The 19,122-nt window shown below is 52.6% G+C and overlaps 8 protein-coding genes across 8 annotated transcripts; 3 read left to right on the plus strand and 5 right to left on the minus strand.

The window, feature by feature from the left end:
• Positions 1–19: 19 nt before the first annotated feature.
• Positions 20–2,018, minus strand: BO95DRAFT_217023 (alpha-mannosyltransferase). Its single transcript, XM_025581167.1, has one exon. The coding sequence runs from the start codon at positions 1,802–1,804 to the stop codon at positions 263–265; it is 1,542 nt and encodes a 513-aa protein (XP_025439442.1). The 5' UTR covers positions 1,805–2,018; the 3' UTR covers positions 20–262.
• A 597-nt stretch (positions 2,019–2,615) lies between these two features.
• Positions 2,616–3,426, minus strand: BO95DRAFT_217021 (uncharacterized protein). Its single transcript, XM_025581166.1, has 2 exons — positions 3,127–3,426; positions 2,616–3,053 (listed from the first exon to the last, which is right to left on the minus strand). Exons 1-2 carry the CDS (start codon positions 3,298–3,300, stop codon positions 2,721–2,723), a joined length of 507 nt encoding a protein of 168 aa, XP_025439443.1. The 5' UTR covers positions 3,301–3,426; the 3' UTR covers positions 2,616–2,720.
• Positions 3,427–3,865: 439 nt separating this feature from the next.
• BO95DRAFT_395124 (putative Snf1 kinase complex beta-subunit Gal83) lies at positions 3,866–5,987 on the plus strand. The gene is made up of 3 exons (XM_025583711.1): positions 3,866–4,936; positions 5,101–5,698; positions 5,771–5,987. The coding sequence occupies exons 1-3, from the start codon at positions 4,212–4,214 to the stop codon at positions 5,816–5,818; spliced, it is 1,371 nt and encodes a 456-aa protein (XP_025439444.1). The 5' UTR covers positions 3,866–4,211; the 3' UTR covers positions 5,819–5,987.
• A 519-nt stretch (positions 5,988–6,506) lies between these two features.
• kae1 (O-sialoglycoprotein endopeptidase) lies at positions 6,507–8,025 on the minus strand. The gene is made up of 2 exons (XM_025590340.1): positions 7,518–8,025; positions 6,507–7,290 (listed from the first exon to the last, which is right to left on the minus strand). Exons 1-2 carry the CDS (start codon positions 7,867–7,869, stop codon positions 6,563–6,565), a joined length of 1,080 nt encoding a protein of 359 aa, XP_025439445.1. The 5' UTR covers positions 7,870–8,025; the 3' UTR covers positions 6,507–6,562.
• A 504-nt stretch (positions 8,026–8,529) lies between these two features.
• On the plus strand, positions 8,530–10,228 carry BO95DRAFT_369617 (ribosomal lysine N-methyltransferase; the record flags this gene model as incomplete). Its single annotated transcript, XM_025582876.1, has 4 exons — positions 8,530–8,680; positions 8,796–9,388; positions 9,449–9,676; positions 9,737–10,228. The coding sequence occupies 4 exons, from the start codon at positions 8,530–8,532 to the stop codon at positions 10,226–10,228; spliced, it is 1,464 nt and encodes a 487-aa protein (XP_025439446.1).
• A 77-nt stretch (positions 10,229–10,305) lies between these two features.
• BO95DRAFT_475500 (enhancer of polycomb-like protein 1) lies at positions 10,306–12,852 on the minus strand. The gene is made up of 4 exons (XM_025589864.1): positions 12,524–12,852; positions 11,901–12,383; positions 11,548–11,844; positions 10,306–11,494 (listed from the first exon to the last, which is right to left on the minus strand). The coding sequence occupies exons 1-4, from the start codon at positions 12,680–12,682 to the stop codon at positions 10,694–10,696; spliced, it is 1,740 nt and encodes a 579-aa protein (XP_025439447.1). The 5' UTR covers positions 12,683–12,852; the 3' UTR covers positions 10,306–10,693.
• Positions 12,853–13,127: 275 nt separating this feature from the next.
• On the plus strand, positions 13,128–14,462 carry cnaB (calcineurin regulatory subunit B). Its single transcript, XM_025581168.1, has 5 exons — positions 13,128–13,325; positions 13,379–13,431; positions 13,499–13,572; positions 13,721–14,055; positions 14,135–14,462. Exons 1-5 carry the CDS (start codon positions 13,217–13,219, stop codon positions 14,143–14,145), a joined length of 582 nt encoding a protein of 193 aa, XP_025439448.1. The 5' UTR covers positions 13,128–13,216; the 3' UTR covers positions 14,146–14,462.
• A 933-nt stretch (positions 14,463–15,395) lies between these two features.
• BO95DRAFT_419532 (Zn(II)2Cys6 transcription factor) lies at positions 15,396–17,264 on the minus strand (the record flags this gene model as incomplete). Its single annotated transcript, XM_025584498.1, has 3 exons — positions 17,022–17,264; positions 16,929–16,964; positions 15,396–16,851 (listed from the first exon to the last, which is right to left on the minus strand). Exons 1-3 carry the CDS (start codon positions 17,126–17,128, stop codon positions 15,396–15,398), a joined length of 1,599 nt encoding a protein of 532 aa, XP_025439449.1. The 5' UTR covers positions 17,129–17,264.
• Between the last annotated feature and the right edge of the window lie 1,858 nt (positions 17,265–19,122).

A 19,122-nucleotide genomic window follows, 5' to 3' on the forward strand; every position in this document is an offset into this window, starting at 1 on the left:
TCTTTTCAACTCTTGTATATTTAAGATAGATGTTGTGTATGAATATGGACATGACTTGGACACGTTCCACGATTCAATCTAGCAAGTATAGAGGCGCATAACCCGCGGACGATAAGACACGACACCGCCAAGAACCGCCGCCCATCATGGGGCATTCAAGCTGTCCAAACCATAGCCAACCTAAAACCCCTAGAATTTCTCCAGTTCAACAGGTTATTATTAGTTGAATGGGCGCAAACAGCCGCACCTCAACCCTCCAAAGCTACCAACCCCACCATCGTCCCCCATACATCGCCTGGTAGTATTTCTTCACCCTCTTGCAGATCCCCTTCTTCCCTTCCCAGGAGCGAAACTTCCCCTCGAGCTCGCACGCCGTCCACCGGATCTCCTCCCAGAACTCCTTCTCGACGTCGCGGCCGAACGCCCGGATGATCTCCGGCGGCCCGGTCCAGGCGCGGGTGTAGCGGCCATCGTCGCCGATGGCGGGGTTGACCTCGTGCGCGTCGAAGACGGTGGCGGGATCGAATTTCGGGTAGTTGGCGTGGATGAAGAAGGCCCGCGGGGTATTACGGGTCGTGCTGTCATTGTTGGTGGACAGGAAGAAGCCGTGCGCTTGTGGCTGGGGTTTTGGTGTATCAGCACGGTGGTGATGACGATCAAAGTCCTCCGCGGGATCGAACTGCACCATGGCGGAGCCGGCGAAGCCGCCGCCGCGCTGCGTGGTGTGGCCGATGGCGCAGAGGGGCTCGGCGACCTGGTAGTGCGGCTCCGCGAGGGCCAGGGCCGCGGCGACGAAGGTCTCCTTGTCGCCTTCGCCGGCGGCGCCCTGCGACAGCAGCGGGTAGTAGAACTCCGGGCCGTGGATGTTGTAGTAAGTGCTGAGGAGGAGGGTGCGCAGGTGCGTTCTTTTCGAGAGGAGCACCTCGCCGGATTCGCTGGACGGGCGCGTCGGCGGTCTCGGGGTCGGTTGCCCTGTGATCGCGTAGTAGGATGGGGAGATCGTCGTGGCCCAGAAGTCGGGCCAGGTGATCAGGCCGTGCGTGAGGAAGGGGTCGCGCGTGAAGAGGGTTTCCGGGGGGAAGAGCGCGTAGGCGTCCGCGTCGAGGAAGAGGATCTCTTCGAAGGAGGAAAAGAGCATCGCGAAGAGCTTGAATTGGTACTTCTGGATGTGAATGGAGTGCGGGATCGCGTTGAGGATGGTCGAGAGCACGATGCATTGCGCGTTCAGCGAGGGCAGGATCACGTCGCAGATGTACGTCTCGTACTCGTCTTCGCTGGCGAGGAAGACTTCGACTGGGAGCTGGGAGCCGGTGCGCCGGAGCATGCGAAGCGATAGCACGAGCACGGGGAGGTAGGATCCTCCTGCGGTGGACACGAGACCGCGCGTGTTGCGCGTGTAGTTCAGTTGAGGCGGCGTAGTCTGGATTGCGTCCAGGAAGCCCCGATGCGTCTGTTGCAGGTCCTCAATGTCCATGGGGAGGAGATCCAGGAATTCGGTTTGGTCGTAAGGGTCTGCCTGCTCGAACCGAATCGATGGTGCCATTCCCAGCCTCAGAGGGGGTAGGCATTTTGGTTCGTAAGTGGTCAGCAGGGGTAGGAATTGACGCCAGAATTCGATGTGGCCTTCAGTAGCATGACGCCAGGTGAGTTGAGCTTGTCGGAGTACAGCTGGATCATCGGTGGAGGTGGCTTCGGGTACATCACTCTGATTGTGCCAGCGCGAGAAAGACTGGCTGCATATTAACACGAGGAATAGGCCCGCCAGAATGATGCGTATGCGCAACGCCGCGCGACTGGGAAACATTGCTCTCTAGAATTCATGGATCAGGTGGATCTTTGGGTAGTGAGACTGGTGTTGGTCAAGCACCCTTTGAATCGGGTCTCTACTGCAACTTTGTCACACCCGAGGGGCGGAAAATTTGTACAGTCGCAAGATTCACAGCAAAGAAAATTCAAATTGATATGTTCTCTGCGTCTGTTGGGCTTGTATGAAGACTCAATGCTTTACAGGCGCTAAATGGAGGCGCGAGAGACAGACTTGGATGCAGACCACTGCAGAAGGCACACAATGTTGCTTGGAGGATGAGCAAGTAGGAGGATACGTAGTGAAAATAGGTCGTCATTATGAGCAGAAATAAAAAATAGGAGTTTTGAATTGATCGAGGAGATACAGGTCCGCCTGAGTTCCATAGGTGAGAATGGATGGATTTGCTGCAATCCGAGATTCGCGGAAACACCGGGTATGACGCTCACCATTATCGTCTCATGCTCAATGTCACCATAAACCCATCCAGCGTTTCATGTAGTTAGGGCATGGTGAACCCAGGTTCCTGGCACCAGAAAAGCATGAGTGAATCATCACAAATCACAATCCGAAAGTGACTCAAGCATGTTTGATACTCTCGCCTACGTCCCACGTAATTTGAGGGGAAGTAATCGGATGGATGAGATGATGGATAAGGAAGAATGTGAAATGCTGGATGTGCGAATGCGGGCCGATGGGCGATCATTTTGCTGAGGTAGCATTCCCCATGTTTCCTTCCGGTAAGTGTCCGCACGGTAGGGTCAGGCCTTCAACCACGGACACCTGACATTTGACTGCACCCGTAGCCCGCTAAACTAATCAGATCAATTGCATCACTAGCAAACGTGGTTCGTGAAGAAGCATGTTAGGCCTGTACACTGCATCATGGCTTCGTTGCTTTGGATTTGAAGGACTTTTATCTAGAATGACTCGAGCTGCGGCTGGCCTCCTCTTCCTCGACAATCGTGTCGGCTAGAAGAGCAGCCTTCCTTAGATCCCTCGAAGCTTGCCTCCCGTGCCAAGCTGTGAAGTAGTCATCCTCGGTACTGGGATCGCTTGCAGAAGGCGTCGTCTTCGCAGTGTCGTCGGGGAGATCATCGTCATTCCCATAGAACTTTCGGGCAGCGGTACCCAGTATAAACTTTACCAGCCGATCTGCTGTCTCGACGGTAATTGTAGTCGTGCCGAACAAGATCAATCCAATGCCGACTCCTGCCAGGATGGCAATCGCAAGGAAGGCAAATAGGGCCTGCGAGCATCATATGAGCTCTCTCTTCTTCTTGCGATACTAGAGGGACAAAGCACACGATCTAGGTACGTACCTCAAGCTTGACAAGTATCCTCAAAGGCAGCAGGATGATTTGAACCGCGAAATAGCCCAATGCTCTCAACGGCGAGGTCAGAATGCGCAGCAGTGTATATGCCCCGCGCACTAGGTAAAGAGTAGGATAGAATAAGGCATTGAAGCCGCCCCGCAGAATTGACAGCCAAGCCATGTGCTCAATCTAAAGCGATGAGACCCTCCTACCAGGACTAGTCTCACCTCAGCTCAGCAGTCCAGAGTATATTAAACACCTTAGGACTGTCGCGGGCGTGCCTAGAGCGTCCATCATGTCAAGGGGAGGCTGGTAATCTGCTTATGTCAAGCGGTCGGAGGCGGCAGAAGGGCGGATATTCCCCGCGATTTTTAGTAAGTGAAGCAGGTGCGATGGACGAGCGTCCGCTTCGAACTGGAAGGACCTCATCCGATTACGGAGTGCAGGATGATAGTGTACTGTACAGTTCAATGTGTAAGGGGGCTGCTGACTGGACAGGACGGTACTGTAGTAAAAGGCTGGGTCTCAACTTCGGTACAACTACCGGCAAACAATAATAATTACTGACGGAGTAATATAGCGGCCGGAGCGAAAGCCGATCGATGATGGGAAAAGCGGGGATCGGGGATAGAATTGAGACTCATCAGTCAAACCAGTCCGCAACCCTAAGCCCTAAGTCTCCCTTCCTGGCCCAGACTTGTCTCCTCTCTAGTACTAGTCTGGGGTCGAACGACATCGACATCATCAATCATCAACGCGGCAACCCATCAGCATCTCCCCGTTGCGATATCCTCCACTCGCCTCTGTTGATCTGGACTCTTCTTATTTCCCAAGATACATTTGTCACTTATTTCCCCTCATTTACTGTGCTACGTCTGTCGATCATTACAAGGTGTTCTCTACTCAGTTGTCGATCTCTTATTATTCTCAGAATTCCATTACCCCTCCGCCGTCAGAGGCCGTCCTCCGGATGCTGGCATCTTTTTGTATGCGCCTTTCTTAAACGTCCTCTGTGCAGCGTCTTACTACATACCCTGAGACTCTCAGCTTCACTCCTTTAATTAATAAGTGTCTCGGTATTTGCTGTTCAAATGGGCAACAATCCTTCCAAGGGCCCGGCCGGAGATGCCCAAATCCCCTCGGGTCACTCGGGCCTAACGGCACCCGCGAGTGACAAAAGGGTACATCGTCGACCTTCGGTCAATGCCTCATCGGGTACCACTAAGGCTTCCGCAGCCGATTCTCCGGCCACCAGAGAGACCGCAAAGGGTTATCCAACATCGCAAAGCCACCATTCGGTTCAACAACGCCTACAATCCCGCAATGTCGCCGACTCCGCAACAAGAACCGCAGATCGTCCGACTCCCAGAAAAGCAGACCTTCGCGATGGTGACATCCCTTCGCCTGACCCTTCTAACCCAGTACAAGTTCCTGTTTCTCGAGCCACTGCTAGGAACGACCCCATGGCGCCCTCTGGAGCGCCGCCAAATGTATATTACAGCGCCTCCGTTCATCTCCAGCGCCCTCCGCGAATGCCGCTACCCATTGGCGATGCTACAGCTGTTGGTCGAGAAGATGGTTATATGGAGTCGCTGCCCGTCGACCAGCTTTTGGACGAACATATTGAGCAAAGGCACCCGAGTCAAGGAAGCACCACTGTGGAGGATGATGAGATATTGGACGAGCTTCAGCCTTTTACGCCTAGCGGAGTGGGAAGGGCAGTGCCGACTACCATTGAGTGGACCGGGCCTGGAGACAAGGTCTATGTAACTGGAACATTCGTGAATTGGGAGAAGAAGTTCCGTCTACACAGAAGGTACGTGACTATCACCGCACGGGTCTCAGCACCGATTGCTCGATCTCTGCCAGCTCGTATGTTGTTTTGAACTGTGGTGCTTTGGCTAGAGGACTTGCGGCTGCCGCTTTCCATCGTCACTAGCTACCTGGCTTTCGAGGACTGATGAATTATCTCTGGAGCAGTGAGAACAACTCAGGTGTCATGTCAGCTAGATTAAATCTCCGTCCGGGTACCCATCATCTTAAATTTATTGTCGACAACGAAATGCGGGCTTCTGATACTCTTCCGACGGCGGTGGACTTCACGAACCACTTGGTCAACTATATCGAGATCAGTGCCGATGACATTAATCGGGGGCGGAGAGAGAGCGACAAGGGCTCGGTTCCCCCGGGTATTCGTCCGCCTCAGGTCCTACCTGACCCTGCCACTCCCGATCAGGAGGGTGGTTCCACCGTGGATGATCAATCTGATAAAGAAGAGCCAGAGGAGGAGATACCTCTTGGTGATTTCCGCGGTGTTATTCCCCAGTTTCTTCTCGACCTGGACAAAGAAGAGGAAGCGCCCGAGTATCAGCAAGCTGTCAATATCGTTGGGGATGCTCCAACGCCACCAAGTCTACCACTCTTCCTCGGGAAGTCCATCCTGAACGGCACTACACCGATGAAGGATGATAGCAGTGTATTGAACTATCCCAACCACACGGTGCTAAACCATCTTGCCACAAGCAGCATCAAGAACGGTGTTTTGGCCACTAGTGTGACAACTAGGTACAAGCGAAAGGTAAGTCCATCGTCTGTAATTGGTATTCTTCTCCTAGTGTTCCTTGTATGATATTGACTCAAGCTTGTGCAGTATGTTACGACAATTTTGTACAAGCCTACAGGAGATATCTCGGAGTAACTACAGATAGAATCGACTCCTTTGACTGCTCTCTCCACTGCATGGCCCGAACAGTGTGAGTATTGACTCGGTATCCAAACCCACGGGGAAGTCTGTCTTATGCAGCATGGAGCTCGCTGTAAAACCCATCCATATGAAATAGATGATTTGAGAATTACGGATATTTGACTTCCATTGCGTTTTATTGCCAAGAAGTCTAGAGTACCATAGATCCACATATAATTGGACATGCAATCCAAGCACACTAGGTCTTGAATACCCCCGATCTGCTTGGGACAATAAACCTGAGATGCAGGGGTCTGCTTCCCTGCTCGATGTTGCTCTGTTATTGAGGTGGTGTATGACTAGTGATTAGAATCGGCTGATAACTGAGCCCTCCTGAGTGCCGGCCAACGGTCCTGTGGTACCTTGGCGTTCTCGCCTTACTTCATACAAATAGTTGTGTGATGTATCCTCGAAACAAGCTTCTACCCGGTTCCTCGATATCGAAGCGGGGCCGGTCAGTCCGCAAATGACACATTATCCCCACAGCTTCCGGCGCAAAACTATCTGGGTCTTGGTTGTAGTCTTTGATATAGAAATAGAAGGAGCGATCAGTCGGTGAGTGATTGACTACTCATCTTGCAGTGTCAACCTAAGTATGGCTTTCAAGCGCCGAACCCTGCGGCATCGTTCAAGACATTTGTCTAAGTTCTATTACTTATATCATGAGAATCATAACTCTTAATCAGATCGGCACACGGTTCAATCCCTCCATTTCACTAGGACCTCATCCGTGCGGAACCGTTGCGTACAAGTGGCGTCCTTGAGCGGCGTCCGGAAGCCAGTTTTGTAGGCCATCAGACCGGCCTGGGCAATCATAATGCCGTTGTCGATGCAGTATCGCTCATCCGTGGCATGTACGGTGCCCCCGCGGTCGCGAGCCATGATACCCATCATCTCTTGCAACCGTTCATTGCATCCCACCCCACCGACAATCAGCACTTCCTTCGATCCAACATGCGCCATCGCACGTTCCGTGATCTCCACCAGCATAGAATAGACGGTTTCCTGCAGTGAGAAGCACAAATCCGCACGAGTCGGCTTCCCATCGTCTGCTTCCCCTTGGGCAGAGTCCGCGCTGTCATCTTTTTCGTCCCACTCCCCATTGAGTCCGTACTGGACGGCCAGCGCATCAATCGCTGCCAAAACTCCAGACATGGAGATGTCCATTCCCTTGACGGTGTAGGGCAGATCCACGAGTCGCTTGCCCTTCTTGGCCAACTGTTCAATATTATAACCCGGCGCAGGGTCATTGGAGATGTGTAGTGTGCGTGCGAAGCGGTCCAGACAGTTTCCGACGGCGATGTCAAGGGTCTCGCCGAAGATGCGGTACCTCTGCGAGCTGTATGCGATCACTTGGGTGTTTCCGCCGGAGACGTAGAGGACGACTGGGTTCGTGGCGCCGGTGATGGCCCGACCCATTTCAATGTCTGTTCAAGCTTAGGGTTAGCGACGCGGCGGTGGATCAAATTGCGGCTTTTTGTGATCAAGATCTCCAAGGAGGGTCAAGGGTGGGTAAAAGAAAAGGGGGGAGGGGGGCAGATGAAGAGTTGGAGATATTAGACGGGGGCCAATGCGTCGCGTCTTTCCCCACATGGCACCCCTATGGAAGAAGATCTTGATAACGGGCTTGCAGAGATGACGACGTTGTACTTACGTCCAACACAGTGGTTGACTCCCACCAGCTCCTTGCCCCAAAGTAGACTCAACATGCGCGCGGCAATGGCACAACTCTGCAAAGGGGCGCCCATGCCAGGACCCTTGGTGTAACAAATACAGTCAACATCCTTGACGGAGACCCGCGCATCTTGCAGGGCTTGCTTGACCAGTTTCACCACCCAGGCGCGATGGTGGCGGGCAGTGTCCTTGGGTAGGAAGCCCTCTCCGGGAGGAGTGACATAGGTGTGCCGCACGTTCGCAAGCACCTGCGGGGTGCTGCCATCCTCCGGGTGGAAGATAATGCCCACTCCGACTTTGTTGGCAGAGCCTTCGATTCCGACGGCAATCATGGTGGAAGGCGCAGCGCAACGCAGATGTAGAGGAGTATAGAATGACTAGGGTTTCTGCGCAAAAAAGATCCCAAATCGATTGAACGATTTGCAAGCTAAGCCGACAGATCACCGCTTCGGAGAAGCTGTTCAAAAAAATGAATCGCGAAGGCCGCCGGGTCGAGCTGAGCCAGTGATGGAGGGGCAAATTCGGGCCTGGTTCGGCTTTATCAGCAACGTTATCGATTGGTCGCCAGAGTTTGGGACGGCAAATCCGCCGCAGCGTTTATCCGGCGGTACAGACAAAGTACTAAGGTAGTTAGAACTAAGAACTGCCTGTCACTCAACAGTGGTAGGTTAGTACGGAGGGGGAGAAAGTTAGGACTACTCGGTCTATCAGCGTCGCTAAGTTAACTACTAACTAATTACTCAGGTCTACTTACCCACCCCCCATTTTCTCCCATTCTCTCTTCACCTTCCCCCCCCTCCTCCTTCTCGTGACACTTCTATCAACCACGCCATACCTTTCTCCATCCTCTCCCCCCTGTTCTCTTGGGATTCATTTCCGTCTCCCCTTGAAGTTCCGCGGCCGCTAGACGGTGGGGGGTTGCTCAATTTCCTTTTTCTTTGGTGTGACAGCCAATTCACACCACACAACTTGACCTCTTGTCGTCCCACATCATGTCCTCCACTACCCATTTTCCAGACGCAAACCACTTCCAGCAACAATCAGATGAGTTCATCACCTGGCTGTCTAGTCTCCCGGGCGTCAAGTTGAACCCTAAGATTCAGATCGCTGATCTGAGGGCCAGCGGCGCCGGCCGAGGTGTCGGTATGTTTCCCACCCTCCTTAAAACGAGATTTTTGTTCCGCATGGGTCTTATCTCATTGTATGCCTGCTTTGTGGAAGTCTTCCCCTCTCTGATATTCTCGTGTCCCTCTACCAGTGGCTCGACTCGATCTCGAAGAAGGCGAAGAGCTTTTCACCATCCCCCGCGCCCATGTCCTCTCCGTTCAGAATTCGAAGTTGAAGGGCCTGGTCTCCCACGACCTGGAGGAACTTGGGCCATGGCTTTCTCTCATGGTGGTCATGATCTATGAGTATCTTCGCGGTGATCAGTCCCCATGGGCGCCGTACTTCAGAGTCCTTCCTCGGAATTTTGACACCCTGATGTTTTGGTCCCCAGCCGAACTTGCGGAGCTTCAAGGCAGCGCCATCGTGAACAAGATCGGACGACAGGGCGCAGAAGAATCCATACTCAAGACCGTAGCCCCCATTGTACGGGCAAACCCTTCCCTGTTCCCTCCCATCGACGGTTTAGCCTCTTTTGAAGGAGATGTCGGTACGCAAGCTCTCCTCCACCTGGCTCATACCATGGGGTCGCTTATCATGGCCTATGCATTTGATATCGAGAAGCCTGAGGATGAGGATGAACGCGATGGAGAAGATGGCTATGTTTCAGACGAAGAGGAAGGACAGTCGTCTAAAGGCATGGTCCCTTTGGCCGATCTGCTCAACGCAGATGCCGATCGAAACAATGTAGGTGACCTTCCATCTATTATGGGGAGCCTCATAGCCCTAACTAATGCGTCTATACAGGCTCGCCTCTTCCAAGAAGAAGAGATTCTTGTTATGAAAGCTATCAAACCTATCGGAGCTGGCGAGGAGATTTTCAATGACTACGGAGAGACTCCCCGGTCAGACCTCCTACGACGGTACGGGTATGTCACCGACAATTATGCTCCGTTCGATGTCATCGAGGTATCCCTCAGCAATATATGTCAGGCAGCGGGTCTTTCGAGTGCTGATGTTGAATCGCAACCTCCGGTATACTCCTGTTTCCAAGGTCTGCTGCTTCCAACATGCCCATGCTAATGTTTACCCTAGCTCCGGTTCCTAGAAGAGTTGGAACTCCTTGATGACGGCTATGCCATCCCAAGACCCTCCCCTGAAGATCAGTTGACAGACATCCTCCAGGATGAATTGCTTCTGTTGCTCAAGACTCTATCGCTGTCGCCAGAACTTCTGCAGAAGCAGATGTCCAAGAACAAGCCTCCCAAGCCGACATTTGGCGAAGTCGAAGCTACCATACTTGGTAGAGCGCTGGAGCTCAACCAAGCGCACTACCCAACAACCATCGCACAAGACCAGGAGCTTCTCGCTCAATTGAGCCAGCCAGCCGCCCTCAGCCCTGCTGATACATATATGCGCCGCAAGGCGATGGCTATTCAAGTCCGCCTTGGCGAGAAAGAAGTTCTGCAAAGTCTCTTTACGATGCTCAACAACCAAATCAGCAATCAGGCCAACGGGTCCGCGGCCAAGCGCCCTGCCAACGACGACCACGACGAATCGAGACGCCCCAAGGCTTTCAGATCTTGAAGCTCTTGATTACCCCTCATCTTTGACTATATTCGAAATTTACAGAAAAGTCTTCATTTTCTTTTTTCTTTCATCTTAATTGATATTATTCTTGTTTTCTTCGTTACTAACTTCGTCGCTTCGCTATTCGTACAGAGTCTATCGACTGCTCAAGTGAAGAAAGAGAAAGAGGGACAGAACAGGCTATGTACAGTGGCAATTGCATAAGATCAGGGGTCATGTCATAAGAAAAGCGCATCAATCCGGCGACGTTATCCCGGATCTCATATGCTTCCCCGCGTTTCAGGAAAAATAAAAGGGTGATGAGGGTATGGCGTGAGTAAAAGTACAGGTAAGGTAAAAGGGGAAATGACAGGTGACGCCTGCCAGATGCTGAACATAGGGTTGAAAAAGATTAAAAGGATACGGGGTGGAAAATCAAGATGTGGGAGAGGAGAAAACGAGAGAAGAGATCCAGCTCACATCTCAAGACGTGGAGACAGCGGCACCAGGCCCGGGATTAGATCCCCCTGCTTGCCCCCTGCTTGGTGAATTGCTGCTGGCCGTGGTCTGTTCGGCCTGCAACTTTCGTTGAGCTTGGGCCTGGGCCTGGGCTTGAGCTGCCTGCGCCTGCGCATGAGCTTGAACCGCTGCCGCTGCTGCTTGATCGCGAGCTTTTGCCGCCATGATGGCTCGATGTTGCATGATCTGGATATCGAATTGGTCCCTCTCATAATCGACCTCCTCATCTGAATCTTCCTGATCGTACTTGAATCGATCAGCCTTCCACGGATCCAGTTCAACTCTACAACGAGCCGCAAGGTTTCGGCGATCGATGAACAAACGACCCCCGCGTCCTATACGTCTCCGGAATGAGGGCATCTTGCTCGTGTCCTCGCTCAGTTCCATGGCATGGGGGGCTAATTTATTCGGGAGGGCAATGGCACTGCGGGTATCTATGGCTGAATCCGGCATGTTGTCGGATGACTCCGACGATGGTGGCGTCGGTAACTGGGTGGTGATTGCAGGGCGGAATGCAGCATCGAACGTCCGATCAGGTGACGGGGAGAGCGGTGCTCGTGTGAAATCCACATAACCCTCGTTCCACTTGATGTGCTTCGTGATGTTCTGCTTGATGTCGCGGATGATCTCGTTTTCTTTCTCCGCTTGGACATCGTCCAGTAGCTGCAGGTCTTCTGCTGGCTGCGTGGCCGCCTTGGGGGGCATGCGCAGCTGGGGAGGTGCTGGGCGCTGCACAGCAGGTGCCTCTATCGGCTTCTTCTTGGGCTGGTGGCATGGTCAGTATATATGGCTTGGAAGCAGGTCATGATCATTCTTACTCTCTGGTTGATAAGATCCTCGTCGTCGTCCTTGATATTGAGTTTCCTCTTCATATCCTTGACCTCGGATCTCTGCAGGAAGACCTGCCGTTCGACGGCGAGCATCTCCTTGCGCGCCAACTCACGCTGACGTACAAGTGCAACCAACTGCCGAGCATCTTCCAGTTCCTTTCTGAGCCGTCGCAGTTTGTCCGCACTTTGCGCATCTCTGCCACGAGTCTTGCGGGTCTGCCGCACTTCGCGCCTTCGGAAGCAGACGTACGGGTCGGTATCATCAGCTTCCCGACCAGCTTCAGCCTGTAAACTGTTAGCGGATCGGATAACCTTTGCCGCTTCTTGCGCCAGGGACTCACCTTTGGTGTCGGGAGCAGAGGCTCATTCCCACCGCTGATGCGTCGCGACTTCCAGTAGTCATATATGTCCTTGGCGAAACGCTTTACGCTGTCGTCTACGGCTGGATCCATCGCCTCCTGGAATTCTTCGAAACTCATGACCGGAGAGTTATCTACACAAGCATACGGCTGCTCTTTCCTCGACGTCAATTCGAGGAAGCTCATGACTTCCTCGAAGTTGTCTTCTGTGCATTGGTTGGCGGCATCGCGCTTTTGGTTGAAGTTCTTAAGGAACACATCATCGTCCTCGTTCATGCAATATGGAGGTCCGCAGCAGTCCTCGACGGTGGAGGAGAAGCGGATGTATGTCGCTGGCTGCGAGAAGACTGGAGGGTAGAGCTCGTCATATCGGAGGTTACTGAGGATGGTCTCCGGGGTCGGAATATGGGCATCTTTTACTTTGCCCTGGGCGGCGGCACTGATAGCGACCTGCAGATGGAATTCCTGTAGAACGTAGGCGTCAGCGGGCTGTGGTTGTGGCCTGGACTGGCGGGTGCAAAATTTTCACGACGGGTGAGGTTCGCGATGATGTCACGTGACATATGCAGGGATGCTAGCGGTAGATGGGGGAGAACACGACTCACCGACTCCTCCGCCTTCTCGACACCGGTCTCAATCTGCTGAAGGGCATTTTGAATCTCATCCTCGATAAGATCTATCTCATGTTCGCGGACTATGGGGATGGAGGCCTTGGAGGTGAGCTTTTTCGGGCGCGTCCTCCCCATACCCCCGTACCTAGTCATACGAACTTTGGGGCGCGAGATCGGCCGCTGACCATGGGATGGGGAACCCAAAATTGGTATCAGTAGATAGGTCTGATCATGCGAAAGCACGTAGACGTATTTTTGTGATGGCAGTGGATGGTTAAGGGGGGGATATGGACGATGGAAATCTCGTAGTCTTTGCACTGGCGGATGAGTTGACGTTGCAATGTCACCCGGCAGTGGCCTGTTTTGGACCGGTGCACGGCCTCAGGGGTTCGCTTGCCTGTCTGTTTCGGGTTAGTGCGGGGCTGGTCGATATCAAAGTGCCGTTTTGGTCTGTGTCGCCTGCCGGGGGAGTCTCCTCTGTTCTCCGTCCCTCTCGCTCCCTCCCGCATTCGGCATTCATCTACTCCGTACTTATTGGAGTAAATCTAGTTCTTGTGCAGCTTTCTGATTGCCTCGTTTCTTTCACCGGTTGTGGTTCCTGGTTGAATCGCGTTGAACAGACAAGAATTTCATTGGCCATTAACACCCTTTCCCCTTTACATTCCGCTCAAAACATAAGCCCACACTATGGACCATTCCAGTGAGCCCAACAATGCCGCCCTGTACGATGCGCGCCGCCGCAGGGGCTCGGTCGGCACCTCTCAGCTTCTCGACAACATAGTTTCTGCCTCCAACTGTGGGTCAAGCCTTTCGAGAGAACGGTTATCGTGTAAAACTAATGAAGTGTAGTCGATCGTGATGAAGTTGACCGTCTCCGCAAGCGCTTCATGAAGCTGGATAAGGTTTGTCTTGATCGTGCGGCGTCTTACATGTGACTCCATTCTGACACAACTCTGTGTGATTCAACAGGATAGTTCCGGTACTATTGATCGCGATGAATTCCTTTCTTTGCCTCAAGTATCATCCAACCCGCTCGCCACGAGGTACTTCGTCCTCTCCCTCACTTTCCTTTGAACTACCATGCCTGATGCAATTCACACCCCCGCTTCACTTCTGCCGCCTTACCCCACTATCATCTCACTACCCACCCCAGAGATCCATCACAGACTCTAACTTCCACCGAAAAAAAAGAATGATCGCCATCTTCGACGAGGACGGTGGCGGCGACGTCGACTTCCAAGAATTCGTTTCCGGGCTGTCGGCCTTCAGCTCCAAGGGCAACAAGGAGGAGAAGCTTCGGTTTGCATTCAAGGTGTACGACATCGATCGTGACGGATACATCTCCAACGGCGAGCTCTTCATCGTCCTGAAGATGATGGTCGGCAACAACCTGAAGGATGTGCAGCTGCAACAGATCGTCGACAAGACGATCATGGAGGCCGATAAGGATGGCGATGGGAAGATCAGCTTTGAGGAGTTTACGGAAATGGTGGAGAATACGGACGTTAGTTTGAGTATGACGTTGAGTATGTTCGCCCACCTCTTTTGGTTCTGCTTTGTCGACCGTTTTGATCCGGGTGGTGCTAACTTGCCGGGGTGGTAAAGATTCCATCTAGTCGTTGGTCGGATGCTAAGTGGTGTGTACCCATGACTTTGGAAGTCGAGAGGGTGGTGTGTCTTTGATCTCAATTTCATGGGTATCTTGTTCCCGTGTGTGTGTGCGCGTGCGCGCGTGCGTGTGTGTGATACGATAATTCGTGATTCCCTTTCTCGTCTCTGCGCTGTTATCTTTCCCCTCGAATTATTACCCTTTGCGATTCGACATGGAACTTGACCTTCATTCTTGCAATCTCCTGCTACCGCTACAACTGCGACTGCGACTGCGATCGCGGCTGCTATCTGCCCTGCATCTCGACTTCGCCAACCTCAACTGAACTAACGAACGACTCCCTCCAAGCTCCACCGCTTCGCTTTGACATGATTATGATAGCGATGACGGACCCCCTCACCCCTCGAGCTCTTTCGCCTGCATAGACCAATCCTCCGCTTCGCTTTCCGCCAGCGCCCTTGCCTTTACGATCTTTGAACTAGCAATGCAGTGCATGAATACTTCTGGGGTTGGGCTCTATTCCTCGTGCCTCCCCCCCCTGGATTCGGAGCAGGAAGGGGCGAGTGTAAATAGGAATGGCTAATTACATACGTTACTATTAGCGAATATGTTTTTCATACGAAGTCTTGCTGCATCAAAATCATGGTCTGCGGGCATCTGCTCCTAGAATCTGGGTAACTTCGCATAGATGATAAATATCAACCAACCCAGAGAACAAAAACCGCCCATGGGCTGAAGACTAACTACCTTAAGCACCTTGTCTGCGCGGAAGCAACCTGGACAGCGCCCTAAGATAACCTAACCAATAGCAATACCAGTTAATCATCAAGGAGAGAGAGGTAACTTGACTCCGAGCATGCGTAGTGTGACTAGGTAGTACTTGGAGGGGCACAACGGGATTCGATTAGCTGAAGCTAACGACAACGTTCAGCTCCATGTCGCTCTTGTGGAGTCACGGTTTTGCAGGCTGGCTCATTCGACGCCCCAAGTAGATCAGAGGAATCTGGGTACGCGTATTCAATCAGATCGGAACCGGGTTCCCAGATGCGGCGAATGTATAGCTCCTGATTTCCCCTCAGGGTTGAGGTTCATCAATCTACTCTATCAGGCAAGCAAGACTAGGATACTAAGTGATTTCAACGAAGGGATAGTAATCAACCTACTATACTATTATGACTATCCTGAGTGCTCGAGCTGGATCGCTAGAAGAGGATATACGGTTCACACCCGATCTATGTACAGTATTCTAGAAAAAGATTACCAGTAACTAGTAACCAGGACCCTCTCGGCCCTCCCCAGCATCAAATCCTCGACGGTCTGGATCTGAATCTTGATCTGCTTTTCCGCTACTAGGATAAAGTTCACGATCGCCACGCGGTGAACCCCACACACCCACTGTCCTGTTGTACACGAGTCCGCTTGTCCTCCATGACACCCCTTCTCCTCGATGTCAATCATCGTCTCGGCGATCTTCGCGGCGACCATCCCCTCGCAGATCCCCTCGCGGCGCGGGTATCGCTGAAGTAAGCGTAGTGCATTGCGACGGACTGTGGGTTCCCTGCAGCGAGTCGCAATGAGAAACAATGGCTCGGCCACGGTGGTTGACAGACAGAAGTTGGGATGTGAGGTGTTTTTGCTCGCTTGAGGGGTCGAGTTCAGGTCATCTAACAGCTTCGTGGCCAGATTGAGCATGCGCTTGTAATCTTCGAAGAAGTCGTCATGGCACAGCTCGCCTTTGGTGAAATCGAGGGACAGGAACACGTGTGCGAAGATGCGACGGATGTAGAGCAGGTCGAGGGCCCCGTCATCTGTCTCGGAAGGAGCCGCGCTGGATACAAAGCCGCTCAGCCTGACGTCCCACTGTTCGAAGTCGTCGGCGCATTTCTGCTTCTTGACGAGGTTCTCAGCAACGCGAGCGGGGTTGGCGAATTCCTTGCTCATCATGAGCCGCATCAGACTGTTGAAGTGAACTTCTAGGGAGAGATATGCGTCCAGCAGGGAGCGGAATGGCTCCTTGGCGGATGACAGGACGATTTGGCTGTCTGTCCACTGGAAATTGTTCCTTTGGTTGGGGAGGTATGGGCGGGCTTGGGTATCGAGTTGCGTAAAGGCCACCAGTAACAGATCGATCTCCCGATCATGGTCTAGTCTTTTGCTATTCCTGACTCCCAAGTCCCAGTGATGGAACATCTTGAGACCCGAGTTGATATGCACAAAGGCCTGCCATTGACGGCCCTGTAGACTCGCCATGCAGGTGAACAAGAGACAGGTGCTGAGCGCCACTACTTTGTCCAGACGCGTCACACTGGGCCTCGAAAGCAGCTCTCGGAGTGATTGGATGGATTTGTTGAATTGCACCAAGGCGAAACCCATGTTCGGAGTGTCGCCGACCCGTGCGACGGTGCTCGGGGTTCGATCAGTCACAAAGTCGTGGTGTACACATGCCAGCGCGGTCATGGCATGCCAGAGGGCTGGATACTGGTGCGCCAGCTGGAGCAGTTTGCCGGTCCAGAAGCCAATATCGAAGAAGCCCGCTAGGTCCGGGGTGGTGACGGAGCGGAAGAAAGCAAAGTTCTCGATCTCGATCGTGTTGCCGGAGACCTGTTCCCAGACCGAGGGCATCTGCACCAGGTTTGGTGGCTTGATCATCTGCTTGAGAGCAAGATCGCCGTAGCCATCGCAGTTTCTTCCGGTCGATGTGCATCTCGTGCAGCTACCATGTTTGTGGGCGTCAGACCGGGCTGCAACAGCGAGATTCACTTGATCGAACCGGATATATCTTTCTCTCACCTCGGTTTCGTCTCGTCACACTTGATGCGTCGTATCCTTAGGAGGTCAGTGGGCACTTATTTCGGAGTCATTCGATCTTCCCACGAGGCATACCTGCATGTTATACAACCCGATTTGACTTTCGGGGCCCACTGTTTCAGCCTTACCCTGCCGGACTTGTTTAAACGAGAAGAACTTTCTCCCATCGCGGTGGGCGCCATTAGACTGATTCTATGGCAACGATAGTGGACCAGCAAACAACCACCAGGTCAATGCAGGTGAGCATAAACGAAATGTCCTCTTAGGCAGCTGGCGCCAAGCCAGACTGTCGGTGAACCAGGAATAAATAAATACGACATGCAGGTAGAGACATGATGATTTGAGGAGGAATTAAGCCACTGAGCATGGTATGATTGGAAAAGACAAGCCATGAAGCCGAGGGATCCGCTGCATCCTAGCGTCTGGGCGATCGCTGAGAATGGAAGGAGAATCGCTCGGCTTGAAGTGATAAGATCCGCTGTCACAAAGAAATGACGGGGTCACGTGTCCTACGGATTTAGTCTTCTCCACATCTCATTCCATGTCCGCTATATACGAGTATATCAAAAGATCTCTTCCTTCCAGGTCCCTGAGCCTTAGTCTCCTGGCTATAAACCACTTTCTCAGACGGCAGTCTCTCACCCACTTCCCACCTCGAACAAGCATCCTTGAAGACGTCATCAGTCGAGTTCGAAACACCTCCGTCCAAGCGTCATCCCAAGACTTCAAGGGCGCGAGAAGTCACCAGCAGCAATGCACAGTGTAATATAAGCTAACTTAGCATCCACCAAAGCCATGACTTGAGGTTCGAAGCTGAGCACTGACTTCTTCGGTGCATCCCGCGGCAAGTAAGTCTCAGTACTTGGGAATGAAGTTGCCGGCCAACGCAAGCTCACCTGCATCATCCCGTTTATCAAATACTGCATGCGTTTGTAGGTTACTATATTGACGTAGGCATCCATTGCATTAACAATAGTGATGTCTCATACAGTAGTCAGCATGAGGGATTCTTGGTTGTCTGGCACCTGGTGGACTTATACTCCTCGTCTTCACTAACCATTGAGCTGTCTCGCATTAAGTTAGTTGCTGGAAGGGTTCTAGTTCTAACAACCACGTCCATGTCGTTCTACATCTCGACCTTAGCTGGGCGCTCGGATCATCGAAGCACAGTGCTGCTCTGATGGTCGTGCAGACTATACTTACTCATTCTTGATTTTGGGAAGCAGTCGATCTCAGTACACCCTGTCGTCCACGAATACCCCTTGGAGAAGTGAGGGTAGACCTGAGATTTGATATCGCATGAAGCTGTAGGTGACCATGGTACAGCAGCACTGGATGAAGGTCCTATTTCTGCCCCAGAGCATATGCAGATGAAATGGAATGGCCTTAGCCCTCGTTATCGTCGCACTGCCGCTCAAGCTCATTGATGTATATGTAGATGCAGCTTGATCACCAGTGTGGATGAGGATGTAGTCCGATTGACTATGACCGAGGACTGTCAGTGAACCAATTCATCCGTAGTGATATGTAGTGCCCAGGCCCAAGTCTACCTTTCATGTGATTATCCTACAAAATAATCACGGACAATCTAACCCAAAGAACAGCTCAAAAAGTTCAGCCTGATCCCCTGCCCCTACGGAAAACACAAAACCAATCCACCAGACCCCAAATCCAGCATACCCTCCAACATGATCTACTCCCCCAATCGAACCGAGCTCCCCAGCCAAACCAAGGCACCGTACTTTATCACATCAGTCAGGCAGATTCACGCCCAACCCGCGATCCACGAGGTGACTCCACCCACGATTCCCAAACCAGGTACCTCCGAGACCCTAGGTACTAGTGATCGCCCTAAGATCCTTCCTGGGGGCTGAAAAGGAAAGAATCAAATAAACGGAAATTATTCGATGGAAAAAAATATCATAGTCCCAGGAACCGGGATGACTCTCGGACGGGAGGAGATCTAGACGAGATGTCAGATTCCTTTCCCCTTTCCCCTTGCCCCCCCCCCCCCCCCCCCCCCCCCCCCCCCCCCCCCCGCAAACAAAAAAAAAAAAAAAAAAAAAAAAAAAAAAAAAAAAAACCTCCCCCCCCCCCCCCCCCCCCCCCCCCCCCCCACACCACCATCACCACTCCATCGGGATGATCTGCTCGATGCTTGCGATGCTTGCGTGGC

The sequence above is a fragment of the Aspergillus brunneoviolaceus genome, assembly GCF_003184695.1.
Source record: "Aspergillus brunneoviolaceus CBS 621.78 unplaced genomic scaffold BO95scaffold_59, whole genome shotgun sequence".
Classification (NCBI taxonomy): domain Eukaryota; kingdom Fungi; phylum Ascomycota; class Eurotiomycetes; order Eurotiales; family Aspergillaceae; genus Aspergillus; species Aspergillus brunneoviolaceus.

What these genes read in the sequence shown, in the direction of transcription:
- BO95DRAFT_217023 (XM_025581167.1), bottom strand. Translation starts at nt 1,804, where the DNA reads ATGTTTCCCAGTCGCGCGGCGTTGCGCATACGCATCATTCTGGCGGGC.
- BO95DRAFT_217021 (XM_025581166.1), bottom strand. Translation starts at nt 3,300, where the DNA reads ATGGCTTGGCTGTCAATTCTGCGGGGCGGCTTCAATGCCTTATTCTAT. An exon ending in GGATACTTGTCAAGCTTGAG is followed by an intron (nt 3,054 to 3,126) that starts GTACGTACCTAG and finishes TGATGCTCGCAG; the next exon opens with GCCCTATTTGCCTTCCTTGC.
- BO95DRAFT_395124 (XM_025583711.1), top strand. Translation starts at nt 4,212, where the DNA reads ATGGGCAACAATCCTTCCAAGGGCCCGGCCGGAGATGCCCAAATCCCC. An exon ending in AAGTTCCGTCTACACAGAAG is followed by an intron (nt 4,937 to 5,100) that starts GTACGTGACTAT and finishes TCTCTGGAGCAG; the next exon opens with TGAGAACAACTCAGGTGTCA. An exon ending in CAACTAGGTACAAGCGAAAG is followed by an intron (nt 5,699 to 5,770) that starts GTAAGTCCATCG and finishes AAGCTTGTGCAG; the next exon opens with TATGTTACGACAATTTTGTA.
- kae1 (XM_025590340.1), bottom strand. Translation starts at nt 7,869, where the DNA reads ATGATTGCCGTCGGAATCGAAGGCTCTGCCAACAAAGTCGGAGTGGGC. An exon ending in AGTCAACCACTGTGTTGGAC is followed by an intron (nt 7,291 to 7,517) that starts GTAAGTACAACG and finishes AAGCTTGAACAG; the next exon opens with ACATTGAAATGGGTCGGGCC.
- BO95DRAFT_475500 (XM_025589864.1), bottom strand. Translation starts at nt 12,682, where the DNA reads ATGACTAGGTACGGGGGTATGGGGAGGACGCGCCCGAAAAAGCTCACC. An exon ending in CTCTGCTCCCGACACCAAAG is followed by an intron (nt 11,845 to 11,900) that starts GTGAGTCCCTGG and finishes AACAGTTTACAG; the next exon opens with GCTGAAGCTGGTCGGGAAGC. An exon ending in AGGATCTTATCAACCAGAGA is followed by an intron (nt 11,495 to 11,547) that starts GTAAGAATGATC and finishes CCATGCCACCAG; the next exon opens with CCCAAGAAGAAGCCGATAGA.
- cnaB (XM_025581168.1), top strand. Translation starts at nt 13,217, where the DNA reads ATGGACCATTCCAGTGAGCCCAACAATGCCGCCCTGTACGATGCGCGC. An exon ending in GCTTCATGAAGCTGGATAAG is followed by an intron (nt 13,432 to 13,498) that starts GTTTGTCTTGAT and finishes GTGATTCAACAG; the next exon opens with GATAGTTCCGGTACTATTGA. An exon ending in TCCAACCCGCTCGCCACGAG is followed by an intron (nt 13,573 to 13,720) that starts GTACTTCGTCCT and finishes CCGAAAAAAAAG; the next exon opens with AATGATCGCCATCTTCGACG.